Genomic DNA, 25,991 nt, shown 5'->3' on the forward strand with positions numbered 1-25,991 from the left:
CAATGACCGGACACAGACATGAGTCGGAGGCTGCGGCGCGGACAAAGCGGAAGTTTAGACGGTTGCTCTGGGTGAACGAAGGGAACATTGACAGCATCGCATCAAATAAGAAATCATTCTCTCCCCCTTTATTAACCCAGTCTCCCCTTTCCCTCACACATGGCGTCCAATTCTAACATGGACATTGAGGGTGCGACCCAGCATCTCCGGGACATACTCAAGCTCGACCGTCCCGGGAACGGCACCGGTAAGTTGGACCGGGACTGAAGAGCTGCTGCGGTAGTTTAGGCCGCAGCAGCTAATGGGATGCTAGCTAGCTAGCTAGCTAAATTGGTACCTAGCTTACCGTGAGTTAGCGCGCTGCTGTGCTGGAGTAAAGTTAGCTCAATAGCAGTTTCACTACCTGTTAACTAAAAGGACTCGTTGCGTGAAAGCACAATTTAGATATCAATGAATTCACACATGTGCTATTTTCTGAGTAATTACGGCGGAGCAACGAATGTGTTCAGGTCAAAGCGCTAACTGCGTCGGAAAGGTCTCTTGTGTTTTATTATCTGAGTGTTAGCTACGTTATGAGCTACAGTTAGCTTATGTCTCTGTCTATTTTCTGGTGTAGTCAAGCTGGGTCTTTTGCTGTCAAGCGACGATAAAGTAGAACAACAATCTTTCGTTTATTCGACATTATCTCAGTAACTTTGCACCTACTTTATGGATCTTTAAATATAAAAATATCACGCTTTAAAGAGATTCACACCGCATCTTTGAGCCAGACATATTTGACTGCTATCAAGTATTAGCTTGAGCCTCACTAACTGCGTAGAAGGTCGTTGTTCTTAGCTAATGTGGACACACTCATTCCAGGTTTGTTTTGGAAACCTTCAAACTAGTAATACTCGACCATTTTAAAAACTGGCATCTGTCAAAATGATCAAGGTTACCAATGAAGACACTACCGGCTTTAGGGAAGTTGGAGAAAAAGAAAGTACAGAGTATCTTCATCATCATGCTCATGTACTGAAGTTACTTACCTTTGATTTGCATATTGTACACCCGTACACATACACGTTTAACTAATGCTACATGTTTATAGGAGTAGAGACATTTGATACATAAATAATATACAGACAGAAGTAAGGTACTTGTACTTTATCATTTTCTTATTGTGTGATTAAAGGTGTTGGTAACTGTTTTCAAGCTATATGTGAGATTGGACAGGACAATGTCCTGCTCCTGTACCTATTGTTCTTGGAATATTTGGTAGAGAGATTATTGAAGAACTCCTCCACACAGGTACAGTATTAAGACATATTATATATATTATATTCTCAGTGGATGTGCACTGGTGGCTTCAAGTTTCTACATCACATCTGTACATAGTTGCATACCTGGACCAGGACTGACTTCACACCTTATTTGTGATTAAATCAGATGTATCAAGAGCACCAGAGAAACTTTCTACTTTAGCAGATGAATGTGAAAACATCTTCTAGTGTCAACTGTACATCAGACAGCATTCACACAGCACACTGTAGGGACAAGAGGAAACACTGATTAAAGAGTGGAGGGGGACTTTAATAATTAATAGGATTATTAAATTCTTTGGTGGTTATTTAGTTTATTCCATAGCAAATTCTTTTGGACAGACAGCTGTAAACTACTCACATGGCTTTCCTTCTTGATGCCTGTAGATAGTTTTCACAGCATGCATTTGGACTTGTCCTTAAAGGTAAATAACAGGTGTAATTAATAACATTAACCATGGCTGTGTTTGACTGAGGTGTCCCAGTAAGTAACGGCTGTTAACCAGCGAGCACACGAGCAGGCCGTTGGAACTGCTAAACATAAATTGAATGCAATCATTATTCATGTTAACAGTTCCACCTGTGATTTCCTTGGTCCGATGGATGATTGTGAAGAAAACACTATGCTACAGAAAGAGGGGGGTGATTGGGGTCTGCAAGGGAGACTGGTGTGATTAGCGTCTTGCAGACACCGTTCTCCTTACTGTACAATCATATCAACAGATGTATAGAAGGAGCCTTTTCTTTATAGTGATTTGTGACTCCAAATAAGTGAGTATATGAAATAAAACTCTAGTTAAACAATTTAATAACAGTTAGAATATTATGAAATTAAAGAACCCCTTGGTATTTTACTTTACTGAAAGTAAGGCAAATATTTAATAACCCTCTCCCTGGAATATTAATATAATCCAATAGGGGCTTTTTAAATATCACAAAATTGGAAATTCTGACTTTCAAGTACAATGATATTATTTTAACTATAAAACAATTGATATCTCCTAGTCACTTGAGTTGGTTACATGATTGTGTATAGGCTGTGAGAGCTGTCAAAAGAATCCAATAAGAAACCTGTAGAACAAACATTACTGTACCCCTTTCCTCGCTGGCTTTGAAGAGTGTGTCCCCTAACAGCTGCATTCGATGTCTTTTCTCAGATACACAATCAAGTGACGGTCCTAGAATGCCATCTTTTAATGGAGAGCTAAATGGGCTCTTGGGAGCAGCAGGCCTTCTAGGAAGCACTGATCGGTCAGCCATGTCAGAATCCACCAGACCCATCTCCACAGACCTCAGCAGCGCTCAGGAGACTCAGATAATGTGAGTAGATTCTTAAAATCAGTCGCTTGCGCAACTCTGCAGTTTGGCTGACTTTGTCACACGGAGCATAAACACAAAAAGATGCATCGCTTCTATTTGAATATAATTAGGAAACAATTCAGAGACATTTTTGTAAGCACTTAATGTTTTTCAGAAACTAAATCAATATTTAACTTCATTTAACTTAAATGTGTGTGCTACGATTTCAGCTGCCTTTCTGGTGACGATGGCTCCACTTGTATCCCCATCACCTCCAACAATGTGGAGATTGTGGCGAGTCAAGATTCCAGCATCAACAGTAAGGCTCGTGGCAGCAACAAGGTAAGAAGCCACATCATTAGTAGTGATATGACACCGTCCGTTGAGTGTATAAATCAGCACGACAAAAATTTGGAAAGCTTAAGCACCAACAAATCAAGACAGGATTAAGAGCCTGCTCTCGTATAAGGGACAAGCTGCTGTGCTTTTTCTGATCCCTGAAACCCTAAAATGGAAAAGACTTGGTTTTTATAACAATATACAGTATGTTATCACAGAATTAAACGTTTTTATGAGTTTAGTGCTTCATTTTAAATGGCCTGGCTTTGGCTCTTCAAGACCGCAGCCTCGTGGTTAAAAAGGTCATGATGAGTATGAATTAATTTTGATTGGTGAATTTGTTTTTCATTCAGGTGAAGATCCAACCGGTTGCCAAGTATGACTGGGAACACAAGTATTATTATGGCAGACTGATAGCTGTGTCCAACTCCTTCGTGGCCTATGCCATCAGAGGTGAGAGTCCTTGTCTGTTATTTATATTTATTAGGGATGCACCGATATGAAACATTCCTTGGCCCGAACTACCCCGACGTATCCGATATCACACATCTTTGCCCGTTCATCGCGCCCGATTAACGACCTACTTACCCGTTGAGCCACCTGAGAACCTGCCACAAGCCTTGAACGCCTGTCCCCAACCTTAAAACGGACCCACCGCAGGTGAACGTACTTTTGGTGGAGCTGACTAGTCTTCAACCCAGTCGACTTGGTAGAAAGCGAACGTTTTGACAATAAGCTCCATCAACACAACAGTATGTGGAGTTAAAGTGGACAGCCCCAATAACCTCTGAATAGTTCTACTGCTTAAATTCGCAAATGTGAGCGGCCAGCCAACGGGGCTGCATATATGCTCGGCAGGCAATCATTTAAACAAGGCAACCGCGACTCCACCGTCTGCCCCATTTCTGATACCGTGCCGCCGCAAGAAACTTCAACACCGCAGCGGGCCGCCGCTCCCAAACCCATCACACATACGAGGAAAACCCTGAACAGGACACTATTCACCCACATTGCTGGTGTCTGAATGACTTGACGCGGCATCCGCCCTCGCATTAACCCTCGACTGCTGCATGGTGTTCGCACTAACTGCTTTTCGAGCTGTCCTTCCTTTTGACACCGTGAAAAACGGCCCCACACCGCTGCCAATCTTTTTCTACCTCTTCAGTTTAACATCCCACCCTCGCTGCTGGCCACTCACGTCGCGTCTCAAACAACATACACATGGCCAAATCCAACCTCCCCTCCTTCCTCCTCTCCGACACACCCACGAACAGCAAACTAGCACCGGATATACAATCGGTCTTTGATCGGATACTCCGGCCGCAATCCTTACTCATCGGCGCATGCACAGAATATCGTCTAACCAAAAATGACGAACATCGGCCGATACCGATATTAATGCCGATATATCGTGCATCCCTAACTTTTATATATATTTATATTTTATTTGATTTAGTTTGTTGTTTGTGGTACGTGCTCTACCCAGTGAAGTACAGGTGCGCCCCCTTAAACAGACATTTTGATATAGCATGATAAGATCATACTACAAGTTAATAGTTAAATTTAAAATCAACATCTCCTCCCTCAGGCGCCAACAACCATGCAATGATTCGTGTGCTGAGTGTGGGTTTTGGTGAGCGCTCCCTCCTGAAGGGCTTCACTGGAGCCGTCACAGACCTGGCTTTTGCCCACCTCGACTCCTCCATGTTGGGTTGTGTAGATGAAGCGGGCAACCTGATGGTCTGGCAGCTCACCTGCACTGGAAGCAAGATACTGTATCCTGACATGTGGGAGAAACTAAAGTGGAGTGTGTGGGAGAACGAGCAGGCCTGTGTGTACCTGTCTGTTTATTTCATCTTATTTCTGTGTGTACCTTTAAGTTTAAATATTCACACTGAGCAACCCAAAGTGCCTTGTGATTGTACACAAGCTCCTGTGATATTACAGCCCGCTTAAGTATAGTAATCACCAAAGCAAATCAGTCAAAAAATTCCGTAACCCACCCTGCCTACAGTGATCAGGTGGTAGTTCATGTCCGACGCCCAGAGGACACTCCACTGAACTCCCACCGTCGCCTCATCTGGTGCCCGTACATCCAGGATGACAATGAAGAAAACCAGGATGACACCAGCCAGACCTTAGCCCTTCTACACGAAGACAGGGTATCTATGTTTTTCTTTCGATTTTGTACTTTAAACATAAGAATTTGCACATGCATGAAAAGAATACACTTGTTATATACATCTCCACATATACAGTAGTTAAAAAGTAATGTGTGTTTAAAGTCTCATGTCAAACACTTTCTTCTTAACAAAGAACACTGGTATCAGACAAATACTCCCTGTGTTTATGCGTCAGAATCACATCAGGAGGGAGAAAACAGTGGGAACTTTGCATCCCTTATTTTATTGTGCTTTCCATCTAGGCTGAAGTGTGGGACCTGGAAGTCCTGAGAGCCAACAGCAGTTGGCCCATCGAAGCCACAGACCTAAAAGAAGGCCTCATCACAGTCAAGGGACATACCCAGGTAGGGGTCAGGACTATATGAATTCTTGCATAATGTTGAATACTACTTGAAGGTCGAGTGTGTAAGGAGGATCTATTGTCAGAAAAGGAATATAGTATTAAACTATGTTTTCATTAGTGTATAATCACCTGAAAATCAGAATAGTTTTTACTTACAGAGGGAGTGGGTCCTCTTCTACAAAGTCTGCCATGTTGAACCACCATGTTTCTACAGTAGCCCAGAAAAGACAAACCAAACACTGGCTCTAGATAGGGCCCTTTGCCTTTTTTTGCGAGTTTTTTGAGCACTAAAGGTTCTCCTGCAAGTTCGAAAGGCGAGCAGTATTCAGTTGGTTGCAATCTGCAACTTCACCACTAAATGCCACTAAATCCTACCTACTGGTCCTTTTAACTTGTCAAGTATTCAGTGCACTATAGTTAAATGGTGATTTTCTGCTACTGAAATACGCGGAACTTTGTTCATTGCTAAAGATGCTAGATATTTTCATTATTTAAACTAAACCAGAGTAACGAAAGGGAAAGTGGTATGCTTTGATTTGGGTTTGTTACGTAGATTCCTTGCAGTACTGATTGTGTATGTTGTTTCATGTGCCCCTCCAGCGAGTCAGTGAAGGTGCCCTGTCTCCAGATGGAACCGTGTTAGCCACTGCCAGTCATGATGGATATATCAAGTTCTGGCAGATATACATAGAAGGGGTACAGGACAAGCCAAGGTAAGCAAGGAGGGTGTACCCTTCCATTTACTTACACTTTATCATGTCATTGAAATGCAAATTTTTAAAAAATAAAAATAGTCAAAATTTCTGAAGGAAATATAATGTGGTCCATGACGTAGTGTGTCTCTCTTTGATCTTTTGTCTGTGATTGTGGTTTTCCTGTCTTTTGTTTCACTTTTCTTTACTCTGTCATCCAGATGTCTTCATGAATTGCGGCCTCACGGAGGACGTCCCCTCTCCTGCCTTCTCTTCTGTGACAACCACAAGAGGCAGGACCCAGAGTTAGTACACACCGGTGCACCCACAGCTTTCAGTGAAAATTGTGACATGTATACAGTATATTCATCTGAGGCTCTTGCCATTTGAATTTGAATTGGTTTCTTTTTCTCCTCTCCTTTGTCACCTCTTGTCCCTTCCACTTTGCTCTTCGTAGGGTTCCTTTCTGGCGGTTCCTGATAACTGGAGCGGATCAGAACCAGGAGTTGAAAATGTGGTGCACAGTTTCCTGGACCTGTTTACAGACAATTAGGTCATTGCTTTGCCCATCATTAGACGTTTAAATTCTCTTTCTGCACTGTGTCCTGTGGAGTAAAGCATAGCCTTACTTAATGGCATGACCTTACAATGGTGTGTTTCTTTTTAGGTTTTCTCCAGATCTGTTCAACTCATCAGTTCTGCCAAATCTGAAGGCCAGTCTGGACCTTGCTGCTGAGTATCTCATCCTCACTGACGTACAGAGAAAGGTCAGCACAATGTCAGCTGTCTGGTTTAAGTAATGTTCACAAATAATATTGCTCAACTGCTTATTTTGTCCCTTTTAATAGAGATTTAAATTTAAAACATTTTGACTTTTAAGTCACTTATATATTGCTCAGTGTCACTATTGACTAACAGAAACACTAACACATTTAGACAGTAATTAAATAAAATCTTGGGCTATACCAGATATCAGAGAGACAGTTTGAGTTCTTCTCTTTAGAACTGTGTTCAGTCTGTCTGTGAAACTGACCATTATTTTTGAAGTGTTGGACTTGGTATCTGGACCAAACAATTTTCCTTGAACCCACCTTACCGCTTCAGCCTGCGCCTAGCTTTATACTTTGCTGATGTCCTTATTTACCAGGTCCTGTATGTCATGGAGCTGCGGCAGGACCTGGAGAAAGGCAAGGCCACTTTCACAGCGGTATCAGAGTTCCTGCTGACCCACCCTGTACTCAGCTTTGGGGTCCGGGATGTCTCCCACAGCCGATTGCGACACACTGAGGTCCTCCCTGCAGAGGAGGAGAGCGAGAGCCTGACAACAGGTGTGTATGTGCACACACATTTTTTCCTCTCCTGTTGACTTTTGATATTTTCTGTTAAATCTTCTTTCTATCAGTATAAAGCATGTTCTTGGTCAAGTTATTAGATATTCCAAGGGCTGCACACACATGAGCAAGCAAGGCAATTTATTTATTTATTTAATGTGGGGACTTTTTGAGAACACTGCTAAATGAAAAGGGGGCAATAAATATGTAGCAGCATTGATTCTGATTAACACAGCATTACTTTGTGTGTGTGTTTTCTTTCAGAGGGCACTCAAGGACCCACAGAGTCCAAGTCTGGGATCCAAATTAAACTCTACTGCGTTCACACCAAGTAAGTTTCCTCTCACTGTGTGATGTCAGTGTTAATATCATATTGGCTTGAGTAGAATAAGAAGAGAATAGAGCTGTAATGCAGGGCTGCAGCGATCAATTCATTAAGTAATCGAGTACCTATAATTATTTGCTGATTATTCCAGCAATTAATTGATTCATTAGATAAGAAATTATTTGTTAAAGCAAAACTAGCAATGGGGCAATAATAAATGTACGCTAGAGAAAATAAGACGTGTTTTAAATTGGTTTAATTTTTTTCAAATTCAGTGACTCATGGTCTGCTAGCTTTCTGCTCTGTGTATGTGTGAAAGGTAAACAAACAAAGTGGCTCTGACAAAGCTACACGTTAACATTAACTTGTTATTCCAGCCATTCCAGCCAGTACTTTTTGTGTCAAGAACATAGACTGTATAATTGAAAATGGATGTAGTCTTCATGACGTCACCCATAGGTTTCTGAAATGCCATTGTGAAGCTCAGTGTGGTTCCCTCTGGCCGTCACCATCTTGAGTAGATTAGAGTAAAGCCTTAAGGCTCCCAGCTAATCCAAAAATGGACAAAGACGTGAAGCATGCGTAGAGCTGAGGTGACCAAATGATGCCTGGTTGTGGAGACCATCCACCTGTGACGGCACCCATCTGTCAGTCAGAGCGGCTGTTCCCTTAATTATGCATAACTTTAAGCCTTAATATAATACATACATACATACATACATACATGAATGCGATATAGAAACCAAAGCCTTGTACCAGGCTATAAACATGTTTATTTCTGCTGTGTGACAAACAGCATTATAATGAAGTACTGTAGTGCTGCAGAGATACCCTGACCTACAAATCCTCTTCCCCAGATGTAAATTGTCTGTTACAGATGCTAAAAATGTCACATCATCATGATTTAATAGATTTTTCAATGATAGGGAGAAAAAAAGATCATATAGCAATCGTGTATCATGGTATTTGTCATCATATTAGATTACTATCCCACCAAAAAGTGAAGTTTTGAGAGGCATGTGGCAGGTTTGAAAGCACGCAACGAGCATACGTCCTAATAATCTTACATTTGTGTCTGTGTGCTGTTCAGGAGTCTGCAGGACGTCCAGATCTGGTTTCAGCCCAACTTATGTTCCAGCTCTGCAGTCTTCTTGCCCCATTCTGATTCTCAGGATGGTTTTGGTAAGCCACAATTAAGAGTTCAGAGTTCAATGTTGATTTCTTTTGCTCTACATGTTTCCTATAGCTTTCTTTGTATGTCAAATACTGTTACAGAACTGAAACACTCTTTACATTTTGCGTGTTCAGCAGGGTTTTCAGATCATCTCACTGACCAGAGCTCTGACAAGGAATCAGGAAGTGGCTCCCAGACAGACCTAAGAAAGATCCCATCGCTTCCTGCACCCGCTGACTTCCTGTCAAACTCGCCTGCGAGCAGCGGGACGATGCCCAAGCTGATGACTCCCGATGCCTTCATGACACCAAGCACTTCGGTAGGAACACTCATGAGCCTTTCAAACTGCTACTCTTCTTTAATTATTTGTCTGCTATTTGGTTTAGTTGATGTCTGACTTAAACTCCAGTTTACAAAATAGTCAAACACGCTTCAGCAAAACGACCCCATGCGTCAAATATTTTTTTGTCGCCTAGCAACGTCTCAACCCATGAATAGCACCTTCTCCCACGTATTGGTGGAGTGCTGCTACCGGCATTCGGCAGACACAAGCCCACAGCCCTGTTTATACCGAATACCTTTATAGCTTTATCTTTGGCTGTTTGAGTTTACATGAAGGTAAAACTCAGACAGTCAAAGATAAAGTAGGGTTCCATCTATTAGTAGTTCCAGCTATGTGTGAATTATTCTGTCTTTTGAAGGCTTTTTGCATTGATGTGTCTGTCATGAGATTTTGGTTGTGATGTGACCCATCCCAGTTATCTGCATGTCGTTTTATTCAGTTTCTAAATTTATGTGATTTCATGCTAAATGTACTAACAAACATCAGAAAGTATGGAAAGCAAAATAATGCAAAATATAAATGTAGCAACTGTGTATTTTTTTTTTTTTTTTTTAATCATTTAGTCGTGATTTTCCAAATCCATTATATTTGCTGCAGGTCATGTTTTTTTTTTATCACCCTCAAGGTACCTGCATCTCCTGGCAGCAGTGCCAGCAGTCTGACCATCGTGACCGCAATCAGCAGCAACTCTGACTCAACTAACAGGTGACCTTTTCTATGTAGTAATATGAAAACCTCTCATGTCTGTCCTTATTCTACTGTATGTGTTTGGAGTCATTCTAGTTTGAAAATGGATATATGGGTTGTTGCAGAACTGGTTTACAGCAGTGCACAACTGCAAAACTTCTTCTTCTTTAATGTTCCAGTTCCATAGACATAATTTACTCAGTACAGTTTTTTTGTGCATGGCTATTTCTTTAATGTTAGCAATAGTATGCTTGACTTATTATTGACCATTGCTACATATCTATCATATCATAGCTTCTGTCTTCCTCTGTTAATTTTACATAATATCACATAATGTCTTGCTCTTCTGCTTACACATGTGAACATGTATCCCTGAGTACAGTATGTCTGTGTCTTTTACCATGTGCAGAGCAATAGACGATGTCAGTCAGAGTCCTAACAGAGTAGAGAACAACAGCAGCAGCAGTAGTCTGACACTCTCCACCAGCAGCCCTCGGGCTGCTTCTGCTGTGCTGCTGCCTGGACTGGAGAACCTACAGGTAGGACCTGGCACTCTCTCCGACTTCTACCAGCCTCTTAATACTTTGAATGGCATGATCTTTTTTTCCTTACCCTTCTCATCTCCACCTCCAGGCTTTGGCATCCCCTACTGGTCCTCTCGCACTCGACAACCCTCAGGTTCTGGATTCTCCCCTCCTGCCACCTATGGCTTCTCCGACCAGGGCCCGCTCCCCTGACGTCATCTCCTCAGCCTCCACGGCCATGTCCCAGGACATGCCAGAGATTGCATCGCAGACCCTGCTGCTTCAGCGTGGTCTAGTGTCCAGCTTGGAGCCCTTACCTCTTTCTGCTCTTCAGACAGACAGCATGGCCTCTGCTGCATCTGCCCTGCACCTACTCACCTCACCACGCACAGCCAACAACAACAGGTACGTTGATTACAAGCAATGCTGACATAACTTTCAAAAAACTGAAGGCTGACTTAATTGTCACAGTGAATACACAACTCTGAAGCCGAAGCACAGTATAAAAATTCATTGTCAGACAAGTATGCATTGAAAAATGTTTATTAACAAATTAAATTTAAAGCATACAGAAATTCTTGGAGAAACACCAGGATGGGCCTTTTAAACTAAAAAAACGACTGTGTTTTCTGTCTCAGCCTGTTGTCCCTCGAACTCGGAGGTGCAGACGGGCCAGTGGGCGGGGCAGTAGAGTCAGAGCCCAGACTCAGCCACACCCCATCTCTACTTGAGAACGCCTTATCACAGGAGAACCCTGGAGTTGGAGGAGGGTCCTCAGATGGTAGTGTCAGCCACACACCATGGCCAGCAGCGCCTGACATCACCAGAGAAACCAGGAACAGTCTAAGGGATAATGGTCTTGGAGACTGGTAAGAATTCCCACTAATAAAATATGGTATGTAAAATATAACTTGTATAAAAGTAAAACACATAATTGGATTTGTGTTTCAGGCACTCATTGACTTTTTGTAGGATTGTAACAATTGGTGTTTTTTTTTTTTTACTAGTTTCGCTCAAAAGTATGTCAACTACCTTGACACGTAGCCACACATGAACATAGACAAACCACTGCACACGTTTTGCAAGCGTAAAGCAAAGCTATGGCATTGACAATATGACCAAGTCAGGTTATCTTTCATATATGTTGAAATTGTAAAAGCAGTACAAGATATACTTATCAAAAAGAGGTTTGTGTCACATTTCACACATTTCTACTGTTGTAGTTCAAGAGAGGAGTCGAAGGACAGACACTTGAGCTCACCTTACCATCGACGCTCCTATCACCTCACACAGAATGACAGTCAGGATGCTGGCGCAGAGCAGAGGTAACACAATTTGACACACCGTCTACATGTTAATGCAAATAAACAGAGACATCTCTGGTGTCGTCCTAGGCAGAAGACATCACAAAACCAGGCACAACAAATTCAGTTTTGAATTTAAGGCACAATGTCCTTTTTCCAAGATGATTCCAGAGCATGTGGCATACACTCTTCTACGTAGACTACAGCAGCGGTTTAACTGTGTGTGTATCTGTACATTTCTGTGTCTGACCCAGTGACCCTGATGATGAGGTGGCCAGCCTGGCATCCTCCTCAGGGAATTGTGGCAGTCGCTCTTCTCACAGACTACCTGTCAAGGACTGGAAGACCTCACCACGAGGCTCTCCAAAACTAAAGAGGAAGACCAAGAAAGATGACAGGTATGTTGATATTTTATAGGAGATGGGGGGTGCATACATTTTTGGGTGTGTAGTTGGAAAAAGTGTTCATGACTTTGACTTTAATTTGGAAAATAATTACTGAGAAAAATCTTGCAATGTAGGCCAGAGGCCAATCAATAGGAATACAAATATGTACAGTGTCTGTTAAACTTATTTAATTGTTTTACAACACTGAATCAGTCTTTTTACCATACATCTAATTTCATCCATTCTTCAATGTAAAAAATATTTCTACAAATTAGTGGCTTTTTTTTTTCTTGCATAGAAAATCAAATCTGGCTTAAATTGTGTTTTTTGGACACTCTTATACTGCAGCTGTGTGTGTGTGTGTGTGTGTTAGGAGATTGTCTGGCAGTCACCCAGGCTTGATTAGGCTCCATCATAATGTAGGTTGTTGACTGACGAGGCAGGTTATTAGTCACACTAAAATTACTGTTAGACTTCTGTTGAGTGTAATTTTATTTCCACTGCTCCATAACATAAAGAAAGCATGCTCTCAATCCATCTCTTGACTTCATTCAGTATAACTTATTAAGTTAAAGGTCAGCAGCTGAGGTTTTATGGACACAACCAGGATAAAATGTCTTTGTAGCTCCAGATACTTTGTAATTGTATTTAGTGGATTATTTGGCTATAATTAATTGGCTTCTTCAACTCCAATAATAAGAAGTTTTTACTTGTGAACCAGTTTGGCTCTCTGTTTGAAAAAGCTGTGACATACAAAAGTATATCAAGTACGAGGACATACAGACACAGATGAACATAAACAAGCAGTTGTATAAGGCTTCTTTCTCTTTTCTCCTCAGTGAATCGTCTCAGTCCAGGCAAATGGACTCTGGGCAGGTAAGGGGATCACAAATCAGTCTGCATATTGTTTAGCTTCTTTTGTATTCATTAACTTACCACAGTGATACTATAATTGGAAAGCAAATGTATTTTTAAATAAAAACACATTGAATCTAACTTAAACCATTAAGTCTGCAGATACTTAGCCAACAGTTAATAAAGTTCTATTTCTAATATGTTAGAATGTGAAATGGAAAAAAATGAATTTAAGTGTATTTCATATATTTCCGCTGCACATTCCGTTGGTCCACTTTGTCTCCTTTTCCAATCATTGTCTGCATCCCGCCCATAGATGAGTGCAGAAGTACAGGATGAGTTGTTGATGCTCCTGCGTGGCCAGCAGAGGGAGTTAACTGAACTGCGTGGACAGATAGAAGCTATGCAGAGCTCCATTATGGCTCAGGTAGAGCACGTCCTGAACAACCACCAGGAACAAGAACGTATCCTCCAGTCTTTTTTCTTACGTGCTGACCTTTTTTAGATAGTTTGTTCATTTAGCATTTCTACTACCTGTGAAACTTTCTGCAAAAACCCGAGCCTGCACTGTACCCTAGGCTTACTGAACAACTGTTAAAAACTGTAATGCCACTGTTGAAGTGGATACAATAGGCCACCTAAGGACACAAAAAGGTTGTGTATACAGAATGATATTCAGAGCACGTCTTTTTCTGAATCCCCCCTCAAAGTTGTTACAACCGCACGCATGCAGGCCTTAATGATGAGCCCTCCACATCCTATTCTTGTGAGCCTTGACATTTCATGACCTCAGAGCGCAGACTAGAGCGAGTTCTGGCAGAGAGTCAGAATCATCAGCAGCAGCTTCAGGAACAACTCAGCCAGCAGCTCAGCCACACCCTCAGCTCGGTGTTAACCAACAGAATGGACAAAGTGCTGCGAGACGAAATGAAGAAAACGGTCCCACAAAGTAAGAAGCACACATCACTGAGAACAAAATGCCAGAGTCAGAGGGTTGAACTGTTTGTCAGGCACACTTGTTACCAGATGATGGTGGTATTGCACCACTTCTGCTGTTTGCCATCTGCAGACGAGGAAGATTTTAAGTCTTTTGCACACTGGTGTCTCCCATCTCCCGTCTTTGGCTTCTCTCTCTAGTCTTTTCCACCATCTGTTTGCAAATGTATGCTTGCTTCAGGATCTCCTTTTCTTTAGTTCTAAAGTTTATAGTATAAGCAGTACATATTTATTGATTTATTTTATCTTGCAGCTCAGCCAGCTCTCTCTACTCAGTTACAGGCACATTTTACATTCACTGTTGATTGAGGCATTTTGCAGCAAAACAGCTGTGAGGTTTTATGAACAGAATAACTTGTCTTTTAAGTTCTCACCATTGACTGGCTAATACCACACTTGCCGATATTGAGTACAGTTCTGATTTCAGTGCTGTCTTTTTGTCAAATGTGAATTGTGTATACCTTACTGTGTCAGGTATTGTAATCTTTGGAGTCCTGCGTGCTTTGTGAAGTCAGGGTTTGCTGTGGAATTAAACTGACTGGGCGGCCCACTGTGACTGACTAGATGTAACAGATAGCTGAAAGACTGTTTAATGTGGATTGGTCATGTAATGGCCAATTTGCTATTGACTTAATAAGCTCAGTATCAGTCCTCATAGCACTTGCCAGGCCCTTGAGTTCAAGTAAATCTGGTCTACTTACTGTATTTAGTTTTCTTTTTTTTATCTTCACTGCAATATTTTTTTATTGCAGCAAAAAGTGGAAAAATGGACGAAGAGCACACTAGGCTGTACATCAGTAAATTACAGTGTTCTCTTAATGCTTGAGATCATCCTAGGCATAAGATGAATTAGATACAATAAAGGCAGATGAGGTGTGTTGGACTGCGACACTAAAATTAAGCAGTCTTTGGAGAAATGTTTTTCTTGCCTCGCCTCTCCTGCCCTGTAATTCGAGGATGAGATGTTCCTGTCTTTTTTTCCTGCCACCTTGATCTCATGCCTAATTATAGGGGAGTTCTTGCTAATCTGTCCTGCTAATTCTCTCCCCTCTAGCAATCTCTAAGAGTCTGGAGCCAGTGACAGGTCAGCTGAACAATACAATTGCTGCTAAATTGACCGCTGTGGAGGTCACCCTGAAGGACAATGTCAGCAAGGTAGTAAAATCAAAGGTGAGTGGCAGCCCCTCTATCCGGACTTTATCCTAAGTTTTCATAGCATCACCTGCCCTCTCCTTTCCTTCTCACTGAACCCGCTGCCTGTTTACAGAACACAACGGATGCAATTGGTCGAGCAGCAGCTGAAGCGTTGCAGGGAACTATCCAGGCAGCCTATAAAGACGCCTTCCAGAGCATCGTGCTGCCGGTTTTTGAAAGAGGCTGCCAGTCCATGTTTCAGCAAATCAACGACAGCTTCAAACAAGGCACACAAGAATGTAAGGCAATCTTACTGAACATCAACTGTGGTTTTGTCAGGAAATAAATATTGGAGATATTAATATATGATCTAGAAAGACCTCACGCAACTCAAGGTCAGATTAGTCATTTGTACTTGACTCAATGGCTGGTGTCCTTATTGAGACACTTTGTGTTGCTATTCTCTTCATGCTTGTTGTTTCCTGAATCTAGCTCTGAAATCAGGGTCTGTTTATCTGGAAGTCTAATTTAATAACCATCTTTTTCAAAAAAGCTCAGGGACAGCTTTTGTAATGCCTTTTCAGACTGAGCCAGGCCACTGATGTGTTAATAAGCAGTCTATTTATTCTGAGATTGTGCTTTTGCCCCCCTCTGGAAGCTGGCAGCTAGATGTTTTTTCAAATTTACCAAGGCTGCATACACTGTGTACAGAGGGGAGACGCACACAGTAAATAGGGAGGCCACGGTACCACTCTGAGCAAGTGTGCTCTTATGAGCTTGTTCCAATTTAAATTTAATCCATGATCAAATTTGGGCTTCACTGTTTTTGTGTGTAAATATTGCCTGTAACTTGTGAATGCTGCACTATCATCCACATTGCAATGTAGTTAAAGTGCAAGCCTTGAGCTGTGTCATTTATACGCAGAGTGTCTACTTGTTGTTGGTGCATGGTGTTTGATACTGCATGATGTATCGATATATTATTACACTTCCACGTGCGTCCCCTAATTTGTCGTATTCATGGGTGGGTGTTGAATGTAAAGCTATATATTGAAGCAAATATTTTGGGTTGAGAGCAGGCTTAGTAAACAAAATCGTGGCTAGGTTAAACGGAGCACTAAAGACTGCTTTCTTATAAACCCTCAGTTTCGTAGTGCATCAGTGTCTAATTACAATAAATAGAAGTACAGAATTCTCTTGTTTAGAGGATATATTATTGAAACCAGGGGACAGGGTTAAGAATGCTTTGGGGAAAAATGGTTACAATTACATTTTTATAACCTCTATGCAGTGCAATGTTCAACCGGTATATTTTTCAGCACTACATATAGCCATCTATTCTTTAAACCACTAGCACGAGAGGTGAGGCCTATATCGTTAATACATGAGGAAAATGGGAGTTGACAAAGTATTGTTGCAGTTTTTGATCAGTATGAAGAAAAAATAGTCTTCAAAAGTCACAGAAAACCATCCCTGATATATCATCTTATTGAATTGTTAGGACTCAACCAACGGCCTATTGACATTTAACATATGGGCATCCCACTGGAGTTTTGTTTCTGGCATCATGGTAAATGTAACTCCAATTTCCTCCTATTTGGATGTTAGATACTCTACTTTCTTCACCGCCATGCATTTGGCTTTTTGTGCTTGGAAGGTTTGCTCAGCTTGTCTTAGCTTAGAAAGGGCCACTTGTTGGTCGAAAATATTGCTTATGTAGTTTTGAGTCATATCCATGATGTGTTTTGCTTGTTTGAGGGGGAGAACTGATTTTTTGCTGACTGTCATCTTTGTAGACATCCAGCAGCTTGAGAGCCACATGAAGAACAGAAAGCAGAAAGAGCAGGAGACACGGGACCCCATGATTGGCCAGCTCCAGCAGATGATCGACAGTTTCCAAAACTCCACCGATCAGCTGGCCACCAACATCACAGCTAATGTCCGGGCAGAGGTCCAGCACCAGGTCCAGATGATTGTGGGAAAGTATGTATCCTAGCTATCCCCCATCGATCACACTGTTAGCCACTTGTGATTGCAAAGCTGTTACTGAAACCTTGTTTTGTGTTAAGTCTCTTCTGAACCATTTCCATCGGCTTTACTCTGTCCTTACATAGCACCCTTAGTACGATCATAGACACGGCATGCTTGCTTACATCAGTGCACTTTGTTTTTAATACTTGAAAACAAAATGCTGACACTGCACACTCAGTACTGTGAGCTAGAACCATCAAGTTTTAGAAGAATATATGATATTACTCGCAGTGATTGATCTGATTGGGTTGATTGACATTCCAAGTGGACATTTTGAATATCAGATATGCATATCAGCAGATACCTATGCCAGCAGCCCTGGCCTTATTCACTGCATATTGAGCAGCTGCGTAATGGATTGGAGAGCAGAAACAAGCAAAGCTTAATCCTGGGGCTAATGTAAGAACATAAATTCGATCCAGTCTCTTGTTCCCTCTGCAATTAATTCCATGGCCTCTAGAGTTTATAGATTTGTCAGGAGCGGGGCAGAGAGAAAGTAGTTGGCCAACTAAAACTTTAAAATCTTGAAAAGGAAATGACAACACCTGACTGTGATTCTTTTACTGATATTTAGTAGGTTTAAGTAATAGCTTGTATGTATGTAAGTACATCCAATCAACCAAACCTTTGCCAACACAGAGACTACAAACCCAAAAAGTCATTGGCTGAGGTCATTCTTCCTAAAACTAATGTTTCTTGCCAGCCTGCTACAGTGCAGCATAGTGGTTGAAAGTACATGTAATACGGAGGATAAACCCTCTTTCTGTCCTCACGTTTCTTCTGTCCTTACCCTCCCCAGTTTGCAAGAGTCTATTCTTAGCCATGTGCAGCGAATTGTCAAAGGGGAGGTGAGCCTGGCAATGAAGGAGCAGCAGGCAGTGGTCACCTCCAGCATCATGCAGGCAATGAGGTCAGCGGCCGGCACGCCCGTCCCCACAGCACACCTCGACTACCAGACACAGCAGGCCAACATCCTGCAGCTCCTCCAGCAGGGCCAGCTCAACCAGGCCTTTCAGCAGGTAAGACACACACAGAGTTGTAGCACTGTACATTTTGCAGCCTCTGCACCTCTTCTTCAGTCTCATCATCTTTATGTGTAAAGAGTTCAGTTGCTAACCCATGGACTTTTGGATTGACGCTTAAAAAACATCAGAATATTCTGTCTAAGCTAATACTTTTATTAGAATCTCTGACTTGCTTTCATACTTAGCAGATTGTTGTGACAGAATAAATGCATTACAAAAATATGACTAGTTTTAGAAGTAACACAACTACTATGGAGGAAGTCGCTAGTGGCAAACCCTTTCTTGCTTTGGTTGACTGCTCCTTTCCTTAGGGGGCGGGCACTGCAGCTGTACAGGAATATTTTTCTAGATTTATTGCAGGGAAAAAGATTTATGAAAAAAATGGTTTAATTTGAATAAATTGTCTCTCACTGTCCCCCAGGCGCTGTCAGCGACAGATCTGAACTTGGTTCTGTATGTGTGTGAGACCATCGACTCTCAGCAGGTGTTTGGTCAGCACCCCTGCCCTCTCAGCCAGCCCGTGCTGCTGTCGCTCATCCAGCAGCTCTCCTCCAACCTTACAACCCGCTCTGAGCTTAAAATCAGGTGAGGAAACCAAGGTTACTTCATTTTATTTTAAGAATAATTTCATTACAGGTTATTGTTGATACAATCCACACTGGTACATAGAAGCAATCTTATTTCTCCATTTTCTTTCAATAACAGTGCAGCGGCATGAAAGAACATACAGTTATAATTATCTGCTAAATGGCGACATGTCAGGAAACTAAAGCGCAAACCACTGTTACAAGATTAATATCGTCAATTATTCATCCCACACCTTCACCCTCCCTCAGACCCCTAAATGGCTCCACACTGGTCCCTGTGCCTTATCAAACACTCTCTTCCTTCCTGCAATCTTGATTCTAAACTTCTCCAAATAGAGGATCTCACTCAGTTCTTTCAGCCTCCTCTCAGATGAAGGCACTGCGTCAGACTTGTCTGGTAATCTGGTAATTGTCACTACCAGAGTTCAGAGCAGTGTCACTGCCAAGGTTATTTCCTATGACAGCTTTTGGTACAGTTTGTGATCCTCTTTATCACTAACTTGCTTCCATAATAACCCTATTCCCTGCTTAAACATTATACAGAGATCTGTACCTCAAGGGTCAGTAAACATTCAGTGTGGGTTCATTGTCTAGATGAACGCACTAAAAGTCAAAACACAACAGACAGTGTGGGCTTCACAGTGTAGCGCTTTTTTTTTCTCACATGAGCTTTCATGACAATAACAATGTCTGAGATATCCGGGGGGAAAAATGAATGTTAGTAAACAGAAAGCTTCTCTACCTTTGCAGTGGGAAATGAATACAATGGCAGTGATATGGAGTGAAACCGTTGCTTAGCATCAAACCAGCCAAACTCAACTACAAGAAATGTTTGTGTGGCTGCAGCCATATTATAAAAACACACAATGTGCTGTCATGTTTGTGAACCCAGTTATAATTATGGATTATGAAGGACACAGATCCACCCTCTCAGGCACATTCTGCCCTTCACATAATGACAGATCCTTAACAGATGCACCACTGTGTGATTTTACTGTATGCACGCTCCGTATAGTTTAAGTAGTCTCACTTCACAGCTTGGAACAATAACTGAGCTATTGACAATCTTCAATATCTCTTATACAGTTTTTTGCAATTAGAAATAATTTCAAATATTGATCATTCCCAATATTTGGGAATCAATATACTAGGGTCCCCAGTCTTTTTAACAAATCATTTCCCAGGACCTTTACATTTTACATTACATTGTCATATAAGCTGCATTTTTTTCAGTTCCACGTTGCATCTATTAAACCAACAGTCAAGTTTCAAACCACCAGGCGACCTGAGTGAGGGGCTACAGTGCAAAATATTCCAGAGCAACAGATTATTTCCAAGATACTTGATTTTTAAAAAATCAATTTCCAGGTTTTGCGGGATGCGCAGGAACCCTGTTCTCACCTGTGTACTTTTCATATTGCTTACAGAATATCATGTCACACCACTGTAGTTTGATGTAAGACCTGTCTTGCAACGCAGCAGGCATAATATGCCAATTTGGAAAATGTCATTGGGTTTAATCAAAAACCTGTGAACTGTATAAGCTTATTTCTTCCCAAAATGTCTTAATTTGAAGTTCATTTTCTTACACAGCGATAGCAGTGAACACGTTTTGAATTGCATTACACACCTTCTCTCCCACACAAGCTGGATCCTGTGCTTCTGTCGATCAGTAATAAAAGCCAGCCTTTGCCTAAACTTTTGCTCCCCATCTCATCTCCATTGTATGTCCATTATTCCTTGTCTCCAGAGTGCTAAATGGTGCTAAACTGCTGACCCCATCACTCTGCTCTGTCTGTAGCTCTGCTATGGCTGCCCAGGGATTGGTGCGATCCTGTGAATACCTTTGGAATTTTTTTATGCTCTCTGTTGTTCTGTTCTTTCTACGTCCTTCCTATGTCCTGGATTTTTTATTTTTTTTGTCTTCCACCATTGCACCCCCGTATGTTTTTTTTTTTCCTGTTCTTTCAACTACAAAGTGTCATGTTGTGCTGTTCTCAAGATGTGTGAATGTGTCTTCTCAGCCAGCCCTGGCCTCACTCACTTTATGTCCTTTTCTTTTATGAATCTCTGCATCACTTCTCTCGTTCTTTTCTCCCCCAGAAAACCTATTTCTGTATCAGAGTCCCTTTACAGCACCGCCCTGCGTCTGGATCACCTGTGTGGTTGCGTGTTTACATTGCAGCTGCCTGTTACTCCGCCCTGTGCCATCTGGAGAGTAAGAGAGAGAGATGAGGGCAGTAGGGCGTGGTTCAGTCTGAGGCATTATTAGGACAGAGCACAGTCATGGTTGGATGGGTTTGTGGTGGCAGGGAGTTCAGTAGATAAAATCAAAACAAGATAAATCACAAAACTTCTTAACATCTTCTCACTGGTGCTTTCTTTCATGGCTAATTTTACTGTAGCCATGCAGGAAAACTGTGCTCTCATGAATAAATAGAAGTCAATTAATATTGGAATAAGACAAAAATCGCAGAAGTTGTACAGTATGTTTTTGGGGGCTTTGCACAAGATAAAGGAGTTAAGTTCTGATTGGTAGTATCTTAGAAGAATCCATGAAAGATTTCCCAAAGAGAAACAAAAGCAACTTTAGCATTGTTGGGAACAGAGAGGATTGTTAAAAGCTGGATTTAAAGAACACATTGATGTTCAAACAGATGTGAGAATAATGTGAACTGAGGGGCCACAAACAGCAACTTTATGTGTGTTTGAAAGAGCTGGACACCGTTTAGCCAGCAGATTATCTCCTGCAAAACTTTAACTAGCTAGTCGGTATCTGTGGTGTTTGGCACGGTGACTTTAAATGTCCCTTTTTAAAGAGTGTGTTAGCAGTGTTATGGGGATCTGTGATGTGTGTCGTGGAGAACTGTGGCTGGACACCAGCTGGCGGTGTGGGTTGAGCACTAATGTTAGACTGGGATCAGGTAGTGCTCCGGATGTGGAGATGAATGGTCATTTAAACTGTAAAGACAGTGAGGGTGGGGGAGCAGAACAGAAATAGAGCACTGCTGGACAGTCTGACCACCAGATGTCTGACTAAAACAATTAATTGAGGAGTTAAATGTAGTGTAGTCTGAGTAACAGGACAGGACACAGGTGACAGTGGCACAACTCAATTTCTGCTGTGATATTTGAGTGAAAACACAAGGTACACATTCACACAATGGGCTGGCAGCCATGAAGGTGATCAAGGACAGCGTTTGACATTCAAACTGTGAGAGATAGCTGAGACATTGGCAGAACCGGGCCTTTGTCTCGGTCCCCTGCAGCTGCTCCAAGGGACAAAACATTCTATGCAAGTTATCCTTGTAGTGCTTTTATAGCCCATTGAATGAAGTTTCAGATTGTAGATGTGAAACTTTTATGTCACGTCATTTTGTGTTATCTTGTTTTTTTTCTTTAGCCTGTCTCTGCCTCGCGGCTAAAGACTGCACTTCTCAGCTTAACGATTTCTTTCCTGCTCTTGCCTAATGTTCATACTATGTGCCTGACTGGAAACTTATGTCGTCTTTTGTCTTCATTACCTGATGTCTCCTGTCCCTCTGTGTCCCTGTCCAGCTACCTGGAGGACGCAGTGATGAATCTGGACCACGGCGACCCGCTGACAAGAGACCACATGTCGTCCGTCCTGGCCCAGGTCAGACCGAAGCTCTTTGCCTTCCTGCAGCAGGAACCCCACAGCCCGCTCAGCAAGAGGGCGCGGCGCCTGATGATGATGCTGCAGGGCCTCGTCAGCCACTAGACCTTCATTTAAAGCGTGGTGCAGAAGAATCGTTTCTTCAGATCATGAGTCCATTTTTTGTTAGGAGTCCGTGAATGTTTTAGAGGAGAAAGCAACAAGGACAGTTGGAGCTGGAGGATGGGGTGCACTGTTGGTTGGAGATGAAGATGAGAGCTCCTGAATGACTGAGTTTGAAACCTCTCACTTGGTTCGAGAAAGAAGGTTCCCTGCAGCCCACCTGTCCCTCCACACAACCCTAAATTCAGCTCCTTCTCCCCTTGTTCCATTTGTTCCCATTCCTCCCCCCGCTCTGTCTGCACCAGTGAAGTGTCAAGTTAGGAAATAGAAACCTTTTTTTTGTTAATTTTTTTTCCTGGACAGACCTTCAGTGCAAGACAATAATGATCTGGACGACTCAGAGGTTCTCTGTAGATTATTCCAGACCCTTGTTACTGCTGCTTTTTCCTTCCCAAGAGGCATCCTGGTTGTCTCTCATCCTTTTCTTCGAAGCGACAGCCAGAGAGCCCCAGATTTCTGGGCGTCCCTGTCTCCCAGTCACATCATACCTGACACCCCTTTGATGTCACTTCACCCAAATGTGCATAAGACTCAAAGAATGTTCAACCGAGCGGTCCACAAGACCAAACGTGGCTGTTTCTTTTGTTCCACCTGTGTTCCACTGACCTGTCAGTCAGACATGTTATGTTTTTGGGATACTGAGCAAGTTGTGACGCAGAGGCTTCTTCAGAAGTACGCTAAAAGAAGACATGTTTCGCCCCAAAATGTCGCCTTGTATCTTGGCCTTAAGAGCAAACAGCAGGCTTGGACACGTTTTGTTTTTCTTACATACAGACCAGCATCCTCGCTAGAGCCAACTTGGAATTCAGACGCTGCAGGATTACGCTGTCCTCAGTTCAGTTCTTTTAAACAACCGCGCTAATCCCGGCAACCAGAAGTATGTAACACCCAAAGCCATTTTATGTTGGTTGCATATTTCCTTTCAGTTATTTCTTAATAGGTTGGAGACAACAACCTTGCCAGGCCAGATCTCTGTCAGTGCTTTGAAGAGGATCAACACGTCGAATTGTTTCGCCGAAAGTTAATAGAATTTGTTCCTGCGTTTGAAGTATTCAGGATGAAAAGCATATCTCATTATACTTTTTCCGTCTGGCCTTGTTTTCACAAATCATTCTAATGATGGTTTCGGAAGGATACAAACAAGATTAAAGGATAAGAAACAACATTTTTCAAAAGTAACAAATATTTGCGAAGGTCCTCCAGGCTGAATAGAATTCCCCTGTAGAATCGGAAATGTTTGGCAGCCGTCCATGTGTACAGCTCTGTCCTGTAAATTGATCAGATTTCTTCTCCCCATGTTTTCTTCTGTATGTCACTCCTTTTTTTTTATATAAACATTTAGTATTTGTAAGACTTGTATACTTACTTTAAGAGTCGTCAAACTAGTTATAATACATAAAAAACACTTCCTAAACATAATTGTTACTGATGTTATTTTATCAGGATATTCCAAATAATGGTTGTAAACTCAATGTGCAGCTACTTCTCATAGGCTGTAGGAGGCAGCACTTAGTTGGACTGCAGATATTCACCCTGCTTGCCGTTTAGGTTTTTGCATCAGAAATCATTCCTGCTCTTACAGTATGTTTTATCAAACATTAAAACGCCTGCCTTTTAGGTTGTAAATGCACCATTTGTTCACCTTTTAAAGTGTGTTGAAAGTGTATGATAATCTGTGTACAGCTCATTCACACATCATTGTTTAATTGCAGGGTGGCCACACTGTTTTTGCTGATTGTAAAATAAAGGTTCTGTTAATTTGACCTTTGTGTTTAGAATCTGTTCAGTTGGATCTGCCTAGCAAGTGCCTTATTGCATTCTACATGATTTACTTTAACATTTGATCCCATTTGGGCCATTAGACAGCTTGTAATGCTCCGCTGTTATCCCATAGCGGCTCCGTTTCACTTTAACAAGCATTTATGTCACTCAGAGGTCATTTGTGGCTGGTTCTGAAGAAAGGCCCAAACAGCAGAGCAGAGGAGAATCGGTATGATTTGTTTGCAAACATTTGACTACCAACACAGTTGATTTGGACAGACAATTTAGAAAAGCCCTATTTTTTCCTCTTTCAGCTTTCATTTACAGAGCCTGGGTTATTTTCTCAGAGCAGAAGGGCAGGTGGTCTCCTGCTTGGTCCCGAGTGGGAGCTGTGTGGTAGAAACATGGCTGAGGATAATAGTGTGTATGTTATTTTTTCTCTTTCCCTTTGTTCATTCCCCTCTGCTTGGATGGTTATGTTGTTTCTTTTACAGTTTCTTTTACCCTAAACATTTTGGAATAAAAAGACTTGTTCAATTTATTGTGTCTTGATTTGTATGTTGTGTACTAACAAAAAACAGTCAACAGTCCGTTCCCCCCGAAGACAAAGCTAGCATCGGTCCCTGAAGATGGCGATTCAGAGCCTTGCTCATGGGCACTTCCGTTGCACACAGTGGTGGAAAGTAAATATATTTACTCAAGTACTGTTGTAAAGCTGCAGTTGGGAACTTATATCAACTTTTTGTGGTATTTGCTGTCTACTACATCCTGACAGTAGAACATGAGACAGATAATCTGTGAACAAATCAGGTTGCTCTGGCTCCTCTTAGAGCTCCTAATGGTATTTGCAAGAATCCACCGGGCCTGAACGAAAACAACCAATCAGCCGAGAAAGATAGGTCCCAGATCCTGAGAATGAGACTCATCAATCAACTATAAAAAAAGTGCATAAAACCTTCAAGCCACCGACCCAAAGCGTCAGTATAAAGTTACCTACTGCAGTACAATTTGGAGGTACTTGTACATTACTAGTGCTTTTACTGCACTACAGCTCGGAGGGAAACCGTACTACACCCTCCACAACATGTATTTAACAGCTTTTACAATAAAGATTTTACACTACCGAAGTGACATTTCCCCTTTCATACTCTCAAAGACCTGCCACAAGAATGGATATAAACTAGTGTAGCAGAACTTCTTTCCCTCTCTTCTCTCCCATTACCCATCTCTGGAGCCCTCAGATTTAATTTGTGACCCTTTGAAGACTAACTGTTAGGTTGGGAACCACTGGACTTTACTCCCTAACAGTGTACAGAGTAGTTAGGTCACCATCTACAGCCATCTGTTAATGTCATATAAAATATCATCACAAGGGCATTTCTTCTATTTTGCTGATAACACTGATATACTTCTGTGGTTTTACTTAAAGTCCCCCTCCACTCTTTAATCAGTGTTTCCTCTAGTTCCTACAGTGTGCTGTCTAATGCTGTCTGTGCAGAGTTTGACTCTAGAAGGATGTTTTCACATTCATCTGCTGAAAGTGGAAAGTTTCTCTGTGCTCATTGAACATCT

General features: G+C 41.9%; 1 protein-coding gene across 1 annotated transcript; it reads left to right on the top strand.

Moving 5' to 3' along the window:
* Nucleotides 1–24,956, top strand: edc4 (enhancer of mRNA decapping 4). Its single transcript, XM_035664817.1, has 30 exons — nucleotides 1–247; nucleotides 2,459–2,621; nucleotides 2,831–2,942; nucleotides 3,293–3,392; nucleotides 4,528–4,714; nucleotides 4,954–5,101; nucleotides 5,365–5,466; nucleotides 6,066–6,178; nucleotides 6,379–6,462; nucleotides 6,615–6,710; nucleotides 6,825–6,924; nucleotides 7,305–7,485; nucleotides 7,753–7,819; nucleotides 8,904–8,995; nucleotides 9,122–9,306; nucleotides 9,956–10,035; nucleotides 10,427–10,556; nucleotides 10,651–10,946; nucleotides 11,180–11,410; nucleotides 11,765–11,866; nucleotides 12,100–12,243; nucleotides 13,071–13,107; nucleotides 13,403–13,550; nucleotides 13,880–14,035; nucleotides 15,137–15,252; nucleotides 15,350–15,515; nucleotides 17,013–17,199; nucleotides 18,047–18,266; nucleotides 18,694–18,857; nucleotides 22,418–24,956. Exons 1-30 carry the CDS (start codon nucleotides 160–162, stop codon nucleotides 22,599–22,601), a joined length of 4,179 nt encoding a protein of 1,392 aa, XP_035520710.1. The 5' UTR covers nucleotides 1–159; the 3' UTR covers nucleotides 22,602–24,956.
* The last annotated feature ends 1,035 nt before the right edge of the window (nucleotides 24,957–25,991 follow it).

This window comes from Morone saxatilis, unplaced genomic scaffold, assembly GCF_004916995.1.
Source record: "Morone saxatilis isolate NCDOM2014 unplaced genomic scaffold, NCSU_SB_2.0 Contig2, whole genome shotgun sequence".
NCBI lineage: Eukaryota > Metazoa > Chordata > Actinopteri > Moronidae > Morone > Morone saxatilis.